Source organism: Homarus americanus, unplaced genomic scaffold (genome assembly GCF_018991925.1).
Source record: "Homarus americanus isolate GMGI-L3 unplaced genomic scaffold, GMGI_Hamer_2.0 scaffold28, whole genome shotgun sequence".
In the NCBI taxonomy this organism is placed as follows: Eukaryota; Metazoa; Arthropoda; class Malacostraca; order Decapoda; family Nephropidae; genus Homarus; species Homarus americanus.
The window spans coordinates 7,787,161-7,800,992 of record NW_024742238.1 but is presented as its reverse complement, the minus strand read 5'-3'; the positions used below and the strand labels follow the sequence as shown (position 1 = coordinate 7,800,992).

At 45.5% G+C, this 13,832-nt stretch overlaps 1 protein-coding gene across 2 annotated transcripts in view; it reads left to right on the top strand.

Annotated features, from left to right (window-relative positions):
- Positions 1–6,916, top strand: part of LOC121876678 — a 39,510-nt gene extending 32,594 nt beyond the window's left edge. For both annotated transcript variants that reach the window (XM_042382030.1, XM_042382029.1), the window contains 2 exons: positions 5,506–5,812; positions 6,288–6,916. In XM_042382030.1, the coding sequence (XP_042237964.1) occupies positions 5,506–5,812; positions 6,288–6,458 (478 nt within the window). In that variant the 3' untranslated portion in view covers positions 6,459–6,916. The remainder of the gene's footprint in view (positions 1–5,505; positions 5,813–6,287) is intronic.
- Positions 6,917–13,832: the final 6,916 nt, after the last annotated feature.

The window sequence follows — 13,832 nt, the reverse complement described above, 5'->3', positions numbered from 1 at the left end:
ATCACAAGAGATTAGTCTAAAAGACCAGAATATTTTTCAGTCTTACTGAGATATTGTACAAGTACAGCAAGTCCCCATTGAACAAAAGGGTGAGGTTTCACAAAAATGCTTTCGTTAGGTGGATTACGTTCATCAAACCCATTTTTCCCATATAAATTAATGTAATAAGGGGGGATGTGTTCCTGTACTAAGCTCTGTGACAAAATAATTGCAACACATCAAAATACTGAAGATAAAAGCAGTAAGACATTTAAAATATAAAGGTGTATAAACAGAGTTGTCATTTGTTGTTTGTGAGAATATTCTTTCACTCTAGTAATGATACAATACTTCTTATTGTGTTATCGTAGGAAAATGTATGGTTTATATAATTTGTTTATCACTGAGCCCGGCACCGTTTTCAAATTAAACTAGTACATACAAGATATGTATTTCTCCCATACGTACGCCTGGTAAGGGGAGTGAGTGACCGACCACTAGTCAGCACATTGTCTGCAGTTGTATCTCTCCTCCTTCACTGCCATATTTCACTTGATTTACTGTTATTATTAGTGTTTACTGATATAATAGTGATTAATCATGGCATTGTAGCCAGGTTAAACTTGTCACTGTAACCACCAGGCTACTGGGCCAAGCTGTGAGGTGTTATGGTATTTTTCAACTCGTATTTTTGGGTAAATGTATGAAACTTTCTTCTTTTATTTTTACTCGGTTATATGCACTCACCATCCTACGTACATATTGTGAAAATAGGTAAAAGAAATAATTGTTGTAAGGGCAAATACATAAATGGAATATACAGCATACCCTTAAAATTCGCGGGGTTAGGTTCTTAAAATGGCCGCAAATAACATTTGCTGATCGGGGGTTGCATTTTTACTCGTGTGCAAAGATATATACGTGCCTATCCGAAGATGTTTTTATTGTAAAAACCTTGAACATGTGTCCACAAACAGTTGCAGACTTAAACAAAGTCCACCTGCTGTATGTGCTTCATGTGGGCTTGATGCTCATAAGGATGAAGAGTGTACAACCCCTCACATTGTGCATTAATTGTGGAGAGGGACATACATCAATATTTAAGTCCTGCAAAACCTTCCTCTTTCAAAGAAAGTACTGACCCTACGGGCTAAGGAGCACATTTTCTTTAAAGAGGCGAAAGAGAGCCACTTTTGACACTGGCTCTACATTTTGCAACCTCCAATAATCAGAAGCAGAATACAAATAATAGTGCATCCACAATAAAACCTACATCATTCAGACTGAAAACATCAAGCCTAAAGATATCTAATCCCTCTAGTTATGTTAATCTCAAGCGATCCACATCATTAGTTAATGTACTATCCGCACCTTAGATAATTGAAGCTCAGAAGCCCACTCCTTCGGCCTCTTGCTCTCAAAAAGCAGAATGTCTGGGTAACAAAAGAAATCATAGTGAAGAATCTCCAAAGGCTCAGCCCACAGGATCATCAAGGGGATCCTTGAGAGCTAATATGGTGTAGGCTCCTGTCAACACTCCCTCCTCAGAGTCACTGACTGATTTACTGTTGGTGGACTCTACAAAGGTTACTGCCAAAAAATACCAACAACAGCAGGAACCAGTCAACCACAGGACCTTGATCCTGTGGGTCTAAAGATATTTGATAGTCTGGGCAGATGATCCTGGATACCAACAGGTCCTCTAAATCTGGGCACATCAAGCCTGTGGCATCATCATCGTCCACTGGGCTGTTGAAGACCGCTGGAAGTCAACATAAATAATTTTCACTCTGATGCAATGGAACATCTGAGTGATAAAGGCTAATTGGGAGCCTCTTGCCCTTTTGCTATCTCACCTCTTGCCAGTTTGTGTGTGTTTGCATGAGACGATGGTTGGTGAAGGCCACCATCCTCCTCCTCGTGGTTATCAGTCCATATATTCTGACCCAATAGGAGATGGTGGTCATCATGGAAGCAGCACCATCTTTGTCTCCACCTCCATGAATATTCCATTCATCACTATGCAACTGCATTCCCCCCTACAGGCAGTGGCTGTTTGCCTCCCTCTAAGAAGGGTGTACATTGTATTCTCACTATACCTCCCTCCTGGTAAAGGAGGGAGCTTCCTCCTCCATTCATAATTTGGGAGAATCTGAATAGAAGTTGTAGATTGTGGGGAGACAATGTGACCAATCCACGAGGAGCCATGTTGGAGTCTGTAGTACAGGATCCAGATCTTCATATCATGAACATCAGTGTCCCAACCTATTTCCCTGTGCAGACAAGAACCCACTCTGTCATAGACCTCCTTGTGTTCTGTAGCAGCAAGCATTTTGTGGGAAATCTGGGATGATCTATGTAGGAGTGATCACTTTCCAGTCATCCTTCGCACACCAGATGTGATCGGTCATAACCATCTTCCTCGCTGGTGTCTGGACAGGGCTGACTGGGGCCATTTCAAACTCCTACCTGAGGTAGAAAAAGAGGTGGACGAATTCCAGATGACGGAAGAAGTGGTGGAATACTTTACCTCAGTGCTCCTTAGTGTTGGTGAAAAAACCATCCCCAAGACTTCTGAGTTTTATAAAAGGCAGCCAATCCCATGGAGATGTAAAGCAGTGTTCTTCAAACTTTTTTCATCGTGACCCGGTACAATTTTGTGCAGTACCTTCATGACCCTATTGCCAGTTGTAAGAGCACCCCCCCCCCACCCCCCTCTCTTATGGATATAAACACATATAAAGGTCACTCTACCAATACATGCCTGCATACATACGTGCATATTTATAATACATATATGTACATTCGGGGAAAGTAATTTTGCTACATCTTCAAGTTACTTATCTGGTAAAGCTATGAATGCTAACTTATAATGATGATAATTTGCATTACATCAATTGCATAGACAAATTATGTAATATAGTATATGTAAATTCTATTTCTTTATTATATCATAGTGATGTCAATACCATAGTATTACTTGAATGCCAGTAATTGAAATTACTACAATTATACATAATATGCACATATATTTACCTACCTACTTACCTACATACATACATATACAGTATATGGATTAAAAACACATACATGTGATGTAATTTTAAACCAGTGCTTTCATAGATTTTGACAGGAAATAATTGCAACCCACATAAAAGTGCTAAGTAAAATGCAACAAATAAGATGGAGTAAGACCGTTTATTTACCTGTTTAGTGTGACTGGTGGGCCTGCCTGTTGCTTGTGATCTTGCAGGAGGATAATGCCACACACATATCAGCTGCAGTATTGTGTTGGTTTCTCTCTTTTGTTTTTAGCTTTGTCAGGGTGGAAAGACCTGCTTCACACATGTAAGTTGTTGTAACAGCAAGACACTTTCCTTACTTAAGAGCGGATATTCTTTGGTAACACTGATCCAGAATGATGACACAGATGATGACTCTTTTTCTTGATCAGGTGTTAGGTTCAACTCTACAATAGATTCTGGCCTCTCAAAATCAAATGGGTCTTTTGCCCAGTGTTTTTCTCTCAAAAATTTGAACTTTCCTTCAAGAAAATACTGATCGAAGCTGGCACACAAAGCAAGGAGGTGTAGCTGTATATTACCTTTCATTTTCTTAAAACTTTCTTCAGTGATGCAGTTTTCCTCAATATATTGCAATAGTGTTGGGAACATGTAGTAGATTGGCGATCAACTCCAAGTCTGGCTTGCCATAGCACTATTGATTTCTTAAATGCTTTTATTTCCTCACTGTGTCGGAATACATCATTTTTCTTTCTTTGCAATTTCAGATTGAATTCATTTAGCTTTGAAAAAATGTCTGCTAGGTATGACAGTTTTAATATCCATGCATTATTCAAAATACGTTTGCCAAATCAGATTTTTCTTCTAAGAGGAAAAGATGAATCTCCATCCTTAGCTCATAAACCCTTGTTAGAATTCTGCCACAGGAAAGTCACCGAACCTCTGTATGATACAACAAGTGTAAATGATCAGCTTCCATTACTAAGCACAGCAATTCAAACAGCCGACTGTTCAGTGAACTTCCTCTGATCATATTAACAACATTCACCACATCTTTCAGAACATCCTTTAGATTATCAGGGATACCTATGGCAGTCAGCGCTCCACGGTGAATGAAACAATGATTCCAAGTTATATCATTACCTGCTGCCTCTGATATTTATTTATTTATTATTATGGGACCTGTAATTTGAAGAACACTGGTTTAAAGAGTGCAGAGTGGCCATAGCGGCCAAAAAGAGAGCTCTGCTATCTGCCTAGTCCTTAAAGAAATCAGCACACTTAAGGGTGGGATTTTTACTGTTTTTAATGATTCCAGAGCAGCACTGTCTTCTCTGAAATCTTTTAATCCCATCCATCCTCTTGTTTTAGATATTTTTAACTGGCTAATGGTCCCCTGTCTGCAGGACCATAATGTGTCTGTGTCTATACGAGGTAATTATAGAGCGACAAGGTGGCTAAGTCTGCTGCCTCTCGTCTTGCCCCTTTATGCTCCCTCCCTCACAGAGATTACTTCCTTGTGGTCAGGTCAGCTACAATGGGACAAGTTATCCATTCCCAACAAGTTGCAAAAGATTACAAAAGAGATTTATTCGTAGGAATATCCTTGGATGCTCCGCTGCTATGAGACTGCCCTTCCCCATCTACGTGTTGGACACACTCACCTCACCCACAGTTACCTTATGGCCAGATGATCACAGCTCTATTGTGATGACTGCCTGGTGCCGCTGACTGTGAGATTCTTGCTGGTAGTGTGTCCCAGTCATGGGGACTTAAAAAATCGTTTTTTTTTGGGGGGCCCAGTGCCGGTAGGCGGATGGATCTCTCTCCATCTCAAAGGTGCTCAGGCTTAGCGAGAGAAGTTCAGCACCTGCTGGTGGCCTTTTAAAAATTTTAATTATGATAAAAGTACTGACCCGGCTGTACGGTGTAGGTAATTTGAAATAAATACGGTATTTTGTATTATTTTTTATTTTTATTTTTTAAACTTAATAGGATTTTATTTTATTTATATTAAAGTTTAAATTATAAGTTTAATTTTCGGCATCAAATGGCCACAGGCTGCGACACTAGATATTTTACCCAATCAATCAATCAATCTTATGAAACACTTTTCTTGCACTTATTCTCCTGCCTGCGTTTAGGTTAATATGCTTTGAAAAATAGATGAGGAATTTGGGGGACTTGACATCTCATTGTTATTTGACTATAAGGGTTTTTTTTTGTTTTTTACTTGTGATCCTGTTTTCACAAAAGGAAAGAGGACTAAAGATAATACATTGAGACCAATTCTAGAGAATCAAAGACATTAGTTCTCATACACCAAGAATTAAAGGTAAATTATCAGTATGGAGTTAGAAGGAAGTTGTTTCTGGAAGCTCTTGTCTTTTTTTATTTGTGTACATTCGAAATGGCTCACAATGAGTTCAAACTTTTTTATAGTAGTCAAACATAAACCAATTTACTGGTCAAGTGTGTGAACAATCTCTTACTTTATTTGCAGTTCAGAAGATGAGACTGTTGAGGAGGATGAAGCCAGTGCTAAAACATTCCGCTTCTTGTTGTTTTCTCTGGCACGTGAACTTGTTTCCCAAGCACATCAAGTTGAACAAGCACCTCCACCTCCACCTTGGATAAAACAAGCTTTTCCCCCTACTCGGATGCACTATGTAGTACGGAGCAAATCAAAAACTTTCATGTTGTCTCACATTCAGGAGCAAATAAAAGTTTTGTTTTGTTGGAAACCGTCATCAGAGAAGGAGTCATTATTAGTTCGTTGGGCACGGAAACATCGAGATCTTGTAGACCAGGTAAAGTACTTCTCCTGATTTCCTTTATTTGAATTGATCATGAAATTTGAATATTCTGGCTACTATTTTATTACCTAGTGGTATGTAAGAATGAGATCATCATCATCAAGTATAAGTGCTGGCAGGGTGGCAGGAAAAGACAACACTGGTTAAAGAAAAGGGAAATTATAAGAGATAGATGTATGTGCCCAAAAAATTTGTCTCGGAAAATATTATTGATAACTCAAGTTGGCCACAGTGAAAATGTGGTCATAGAAAAGTAAATAGAATAAGAATGAACACTCCTTAGTATCTTCTTTGATATTATTTCCTAGAATAATCAAGAGTTACATATCCTAAACCAGACAATATATGAGAAAAATTTTTGAAAATCAAATGTAAAGTTCCAAGGTCAATTATATTAATTCATTACGGTAATGTACTGATCGCCTGACCTTCAAGGGACATATATTAATAATTATTTTTCTCTCCCAAGGTGTTAGTAAAAGAACTACAAGCAGAAGAATCTAGCTGGACACATTATGATGAAGATGAAGCTGCTGTCAAAACTCAAGTGGCCAATGAAATCCTGGATAGTCTAATTGCTGAAACCGTCACTGTAGTTATGAGCATATTAGCTAAAAAAGTAACTTATTTATCAGCCTAGAGAGTTTTACCATGTAATTAATGATACTGATTTTAAATATTTGTAAAATAGAATTACGGTGTTTTCTCAAGATTGCATAGCTATGCTGTTTTTAAATAATTAGATAATGCATGTAAGATGTAATATATTGTACAGCATGCAACGTAAGCATCTGTCTGTAAAATTGAACAATGTATCAATAATTGTAATGTGTTCTTTATGTATATTGCAATGACTGGTCATAGACTAATATTTTCACCTTTGCCTGACAAGAAAACTTTTCCTGAAGAAGAGGATATTTTTGTATATCTCTATATGACAATATTATTTTCATAGGAATTACCAAGTCCAGCCACTGACGTCTGTGATATTTCAGGAGTGTCAAAAGTGTTGTGTGATATTATATGCCTAAGGTTTCACCCCTTTTTTTTGCTCACATTATTTTGTATCATTGTGTGAAATAAATTTGTTGTTATGAGTATGATGGTTTTATGACACCATTATGATTTGTCCTTCCTAGCTGACCATCAGTCAATCTTGCTGATGTTGCCTGCAGTGTCAACTTAATTATACTGTATAATTAATTTTGTACCTGTCATAGAAATGGTGGGTAGGAGGGCATGCTGTTACCCATCTGTATAGGGTAGTCATCAATTGCATAAAATGTCATTTTTTCAACTTAGTTTAAGAGAACTGACCTACAACATTATGTGATTATGAACAGGGTTTACAGTGGATAAAAATAAGGTGAATAATCTAATGATTCTAAATACACAAATTCGGCCTTCACTAATTTGTATATTTTTTTGGTGTGGTTGAAATATCCGAAAATTTTGAAGTGCAAATATATTTTGGGACACACTTTTGGCTATGACTTTAAAGCTTAAGTTGAAGCATTTAATTGTGTGTGAATAACTGTAGATTGCTGAGAAGGTTGGTGTGGTGACAAGATACATGTAATACTGTATGTGCAAACTGAGTGTCAAGTATTTAGAGACATGGAGTTTGAGGTGTTGATTTAACCAATACTCTACATGTACAGTTTATTACAGATGTTACACCAGAACTTAGTTTATGGGGTATTATAGCAACCCTGTCTTTCTAGCTAAAAGGGCACTTGGAAGTTCAACAGATAGGGTGATTCACCACTTGCTGGTAGTCCTGAAATTATATATGAACCTATTTCCATATTAGTTAATGTTTGCTGTTGCATGACTTCTTGAATGGCTTCAGTCTTCCAGTGATGGATTTTACAGCTTGAGGAGAAAAAGTTGATTGGCATCCAAGTTATTTACAAAAAGTCTTTTTAGAGAAAATAAATAGTTTTTCCTGACGAAACTCTGTACATATGCTGTATACTATACTGTATTGCAATGGATCAATGTTAAATAACTGTCAAACGGGATGTGGTGTTTTCATAACAGAACATCTTATCAATGAGTTATGCAGATAAAACAGTTTGTAAAATAGTTAGTAACAACCAACATCTCATCCACACTGGCTGAACTACAGTACATGCAATTTGTGAAGGACTTCAGGTTGCTATAGAGAAAGGGTGGACAACAAAGAGGTCGTCAGATAGGCTCAACTACCCTTAGAGATTGGAGCACCTGAACTTGCCTAGGTTATGCTTTACTACACTACCTCCTGCAGGACAGTATTAGTTCCTGGAAGCCTCCACTACCTCCTGAAGGTCAGTATTAGTTCCTGGAAGCCTCCACTAACTCCTGGAGGCTAGTATTAGTTCCCAGAAGCCCGTATTACCTCCTGGAGGAAAGTATTAGTTCCTAGAAGCCTCCACTACCTCCTGGAGGCCAATATTAGATCCTGGAAGCCCCTACTACCAACCGGAGGACAGTATTAGATCCTGAAAGCCTCCACAACCTCCTGGAGTACAGCATTAGTTCCTGTAAGCCTCCACTACCTCCTGGAGGATAGTATTAGTTCGTGGAAGCCTCCACTACCCCCTGGAGGCCAGTATTAGTTCCTCGAAGCCCCCACTACCTCCTAGTGGACAGTATTAGTTACTGGAAGCCTCCACTACCTCCTGGAGGCCAATATTAGATCCTTATAGCCTCCAGTATCTCCTGGAGTACAGAACTAGTTCCTAGAAGCCTCCACTACCTCCTGTTGGATAGTATTAGTTACTGAAAGCCTCCACTACCTCCTATGGGCCAGTATTAGTTCCTGGAAGCCTCCACTGCCTTCTGGATGACAGTGTTAGTTCCTGGAAGTCTCCATCACCTGCTGGAGGACAGTATTAGTTCTGGAAGCCGCCACTACCCCCAGGAGTGCAGCATTAGTTTCTCGAAGCCCCCACTACCTCCTGGGGTGCAGCATTAGTTCCTGAAAGCCTCCACTGCCTCCTGGAGGACAGTATTAGTTCCTGGAAGCCTCCACTACCTCCTAGAGGACAGTATAGTCTCCCCCAGGGTCCCTCTATGAGGCGCCTCTGCTCCCAAGGAACCTACCAGGGGCGACGGCGCCCCCAGGGGCCCTACCACGTACAGTATCGCCCCAAAAACTTCATAGTTTTGTCGTACATTTTGCATTCGTCCAGTAATCCCTTACTTAACTGTGGTTGGTGGAGCAAGATGTAACGTCATCAAATTACAGCCAATAGGAGAACAGAGCAATCAGTCAGCACAACACCCCAACTTATGCTCTGCTGTTGGATATTTATTCTCGTTTCACTATTTAAACTCTGGGAGATATGACGTTAAATACACACTGCCCATAGCATTTTCAGTATTATCACAACCTGAACAATGAAAAGGAGAATAAATATCCAACAGCAAAACATAAGTTGGGGTGTTGTGCTGACTGATATCTGTTTTCCTATTGACTGTAATTTGGTGACGTTACCTCTTATTCCACCAATCACAGTTAAGTAAGAGATTACTGGAAGAATGCAATATGTACGACACCACTATTCATTGTTTTGGGGCGCCGACTCCGATTGGAGGACTTATTGTGAGCCACAGGCCTTGGAAGGGTCCCTGGGAGCAGTGGCGCAGCATAAAGAGGTCTGGGGAGAGCCACCGCCTCGGGAATAGCCGCTGAAGGCGCCACCACTGCTGGCAGGGCCTTTGGGAGCACCACGGTCCCTAGGAACGTACCTGGAGGCGCCCCCATCCCTAGAAAGGCCCCAGGAATCATGGCTGTCCCGGTGAGGGCCCCTAAGGTCGCCAGTGCCCCTAGCAGGTCCCATGAGGGCTCCGCCGTCCCTGTGAGGGTCCCTAGGAGCGTGGCCGTCCCTGCAAACGTCCTTTGGAGCGTTGCCGTCCCTGAGAGGCCCATGGAAGCTCGGCTGTTCCTGGAGGATTCAGTGTGGACGCCGCTTTCCCTGAGAAGGCCCCTAGGACTGCAGTTGTCCCTAAGAGTGCCCCTGGTGGATCCAGCACCCCTGACAGGCCCCTGGGCGGCACCGCCGACCCTGAAAGGGCCCTGGGGGTACCTCCGTGCCTTGCATGGCCAAGTGACCCTCACAGGGATAGCAGCAATCCCAGGGTCCCTTACAGGGACGGCGGCGCCCCCAGGGGCCATACCACAGCGGTGGCGCATTCAGGGGCCCTTCCAGAGGTGGTGTCTCCCCCAGGGTCCCTCTATGGGGCGCCTCTGCCCCCAAGGAACCTACCAGGGCCTGAGGCGCCCCTATGGGCCCTCCTAGGGCCGGCGGCGCCAGTATAGGCCCTCCTAGTCGCAGTGGGTGCCTTTCCAGGGGCTGCAGGGTCACTGCCAGGGGCGACGGCACCCCCAGGGGCCCTTCCACATATCGCCATTCTCCAAATTTTCATTTTATTCAGAAATAGGAGAACAGAGCAATCAGTCAGCACAACACCCCAACTTATGCTTTGCTGTTGGATATTTATTCTCGTTTCACTATTTAAACTCTGGGAGATGTGACGTTAAATACACACTGCCCATAGCATTTTCAGTTTTATCGCAACCTGAACAATGTAAAGGAGAATAAATATCCAACAGCAAAACATAAGTTGGGGTGTTGTGCTGACCGGTTGCTCTGTTTTCCTATTGGCTGTAATTTGATGACGTTACCTCTTATTCCACCAATCACAGTTAAGTAAGAGATTACTGGAAGAATGCAATATGTACGACTCCACTATCCATTGTTTTGGGGCGCCGCCTCCCCTAGGAGGACCTCTTGCGAGCCACAGGCCTTGGCAGGGTCCCTGGGAGCAGTGGCGCCCCATAAAGAGGCCTAAGGGGAGCCACCGCCGCTGGAAGGGCCCCTAAAGGCGCCACCGCCGCTGGCAGGGCCTCTGGGAGCCCCATGGTCCCTAGGAACGTACCTGGAGGTGCCGCCGTCCCTGGAAAAGCCCCAGGGATCATGGCTGTCCCTGTGAGGGCCCCAGGGCTCGCCAGTGCCCCTAGCAGGGCCCATGAGGGCGTTGCAGTCCCTGTGAGGGTCCCTAGGAGCGTTGCTGTCCTTGCGAGGGTCCCTTGGAGCATTGCCATCCCTTAGAGGCCCTTGGAAGCTTGGCTGTTCCTGGAGGGCCCCTGTGGACGCCGCCTTCCCTGAGAAGGCCCCTAGGATAGCAGTTGTCCCTAAGAATGCCCCTGGTGGATCCAGTGCCCCTGACAGGCCGCTGGGCGGCACCGCCGACCCTGAGAGGGCCCTGGGGGCACCTCCGTGCCTTGCATGGCCAAGTGACCCTCACAGGGAAAGCAGCAATCCAGGGGTCCCTTACAGGGACTAGGGCGCCTTCAGGGGTATTCCCAGGGACGGCGGCGCCCCCAGGGGCCATACCACAGCGGTGGCTCATTCAGGGACCCTTCCAGAGGCGGTGTCTCCCCCAGGGTCCCTCTATGGGACGCCTCTGCTCCCAAGAAACCTGCCAGGGGCTGCGGCGCCCCTATGGGCCCTCCTAGGGCCGGCGTCGCTGGTATGGGCCTTCCTAGTCGCAGTGGCTGCCTTTCCAGGGGCGGCAGGGTCACTGCCAGGGGTGACGGCACCCCCAGAGGCCCTTCCACATGCGGCATCGCCCCAAATTCTTCATAGTTTTGACGTACATTTTGCATTCGTCCAGAAATCCCTTACTTAAACGTGATTGGTGGAGTAAGATTTAACATCATCAAATTACAGCCAATAGGAGAACAGAGCAATCAGTCAGCACAACACCCCAACTTATGCTTTGCTGTTGGATATTTATTCTCGTTTCACTATTTAAACTCTGGGAGATGTGACGTTAAATACACACTGCCCATAGCATTTTCAGTATTATCGCAACCTGAACAATGAAAAGGAGAATAAATATCCAACAGCAAAACATAAGTTGGGGTGTTGTGCTGACTGGTTGCTCTGTTTTCCTATTGGCTGTAATTTGATGATGTTACCTCTTATTCCACCAATCACAGTTAAAAAAGAGATTACTGGAAGAATGCAACATGTGCGACACCACTATCCATTGTTTTGGGGCGCCACCTCCCCTAGGACCTATTGTGAGCCACAGGCCTTGGCAGGGTCCTTGGGAGCAGTGGCGCCCCATAAAAGGCCTGAAGGGAGCCACCGCCTCTGGAAGGGCCCCTGAAGGCGCCAGCACCGCTGGCAGGGCCTCTGGGAGCACAATGGTCCCTAGGAACGTACCTGGAGGCGCCCCCATCCCTGGAAAGGCCCTAGAGATCATGGCTGTCCCTGTGAGGGCCCCAAGGGTCGCCAGTGCCCCTAGCAGGGCCCATCAGGGCGTGGCAGTCCCTGTGAGGGTCCCTAGGAGCGTTGCTGTCCTTGTGAGGGTCCCTTGGAGCATTGCCATCCCTTAGAGGCCCTTGGAAGCTTGGCTGTTCCTGGAGGGGCCCCTGTGGACGCCACCTTCCCTGAGAAGGCCCCTAGGATAGGAATTGTCCCTAAGAGTGCCCCTGGTGGATCCAGCACCCCTGACAGGCCCCTGGGCGGCACCGCCGACCCTGAAAGGGCCCTGGGGGTACCTCCGTGCCTTGCATGGCCAAGTGACCCTCACAGGGATAGCAGCAATCCCAGGGTCCCTTACAGGGACGGAGGCGCCTTCAGGGGTGTTCCCAGGGACGGCGGCGCCCCCAGGGGCCATACCACAGCGGTGGCGCATTCAGGGGCCCTTCCAGATGTGGTGTCTCACCCAGGGTCCCTCTATGAGGCGCCTCTGCCCCCAAGGAACCTACCAGGGCCTGAGGCGCCCCTATGGGCCCTCCTAGGGCCGGCGGCGCCAGTATGGGCCCTCCTAGTCGCAGTGGGTGCCTTTCCAGGGGCGGCAGGGTCACTGCCAGGGGCGAAGGCACCCCCAGGGGCCCTTCCACATGCGGCATCGCCCCAAATTCTTCATAGACTTAACGTACATTTTGCATTCGTCCAGAAATCCCTTACTTAAACGTGATTGGTGGAGTAAGATTTAACATCATCAAATTACAGCCAATAGGAGAACAGAGCAATCAGTCAGCACAACACCCCAACTTATGCTTTGCTGTTGGATATTTATTCTCGTTTCACTATTTAAACTCTGGGAGATGTGACGTTAAATACACACTGCCCATAGCATTTTCAGTATTATCGCAACCTGAACAATGTAAAGGAGAATAAATATCCAACAGCAAAACATAAGTTGGGGTGTTGTGCTGACTGGTTGCTGTGTTTTCCTATTGGCTGTAATTTGATGATGTTACCTCTTATTCCACCAATCACAGTTAAGAAAGAGATTACTGGAATAATGCAATATGTGCGACACCACTATCCATTGTTTTGGGGCGCCGCCTCTCCTAGGACCTATTGTGAGCCACAGGCCTTGGCAGGGTCCTTGGGAGCAGTGGCGCCCCATAAAAGGCCTGAGGGGAGCCACCGCCTCTGGAAGGGCCCCTGAAGGCGTCAGCACCGCTGGCAGGGCCTCTGGGAGCACAATGGTCCCTAGGAACGTACCTGGAGGCGCCCCCATCCCTGGAAAGGCCCTAGAGATCATGGCTGTCCCTGTGAGGGCCCCAAGGGTCGCCAGTGCCCCTAGCAGGGCCCATGAGGGCGTCGCAGTCCCTGTGAGGGTCCCTAGGAGCGTTGCTGTCCTTGTGAGGGCCCCTTGGAGCATTGCCATCCCTTAGAGGCCCTTGGAAGCTTGGCTGTTCCTGGAGGGGCCCCTGTGGACGCCGCCTTCCCTGAGAAGGCCCCTAGGATAGGAATTGTCCCTAAGAGTGCCCCTGGTGGATCCAGCGCCCCTGACAGGCCCCTGGGCGGCACCGCCGAACCTGAGAGGGCCCTGGGGGCACCTCCGTGCCTTGCATGGCCAAGTGACCCTAACAGGGAAAGCAGCAATCCAGAGGTCCCTTACAGGGACGGTGGCGCCTTCAGGGGTGTTCCCAGGGACGGCGACGCCCCCAGGGGCCATACCACAGCGGTGGCGCATTCAGGGGCCCTTCCAGAGG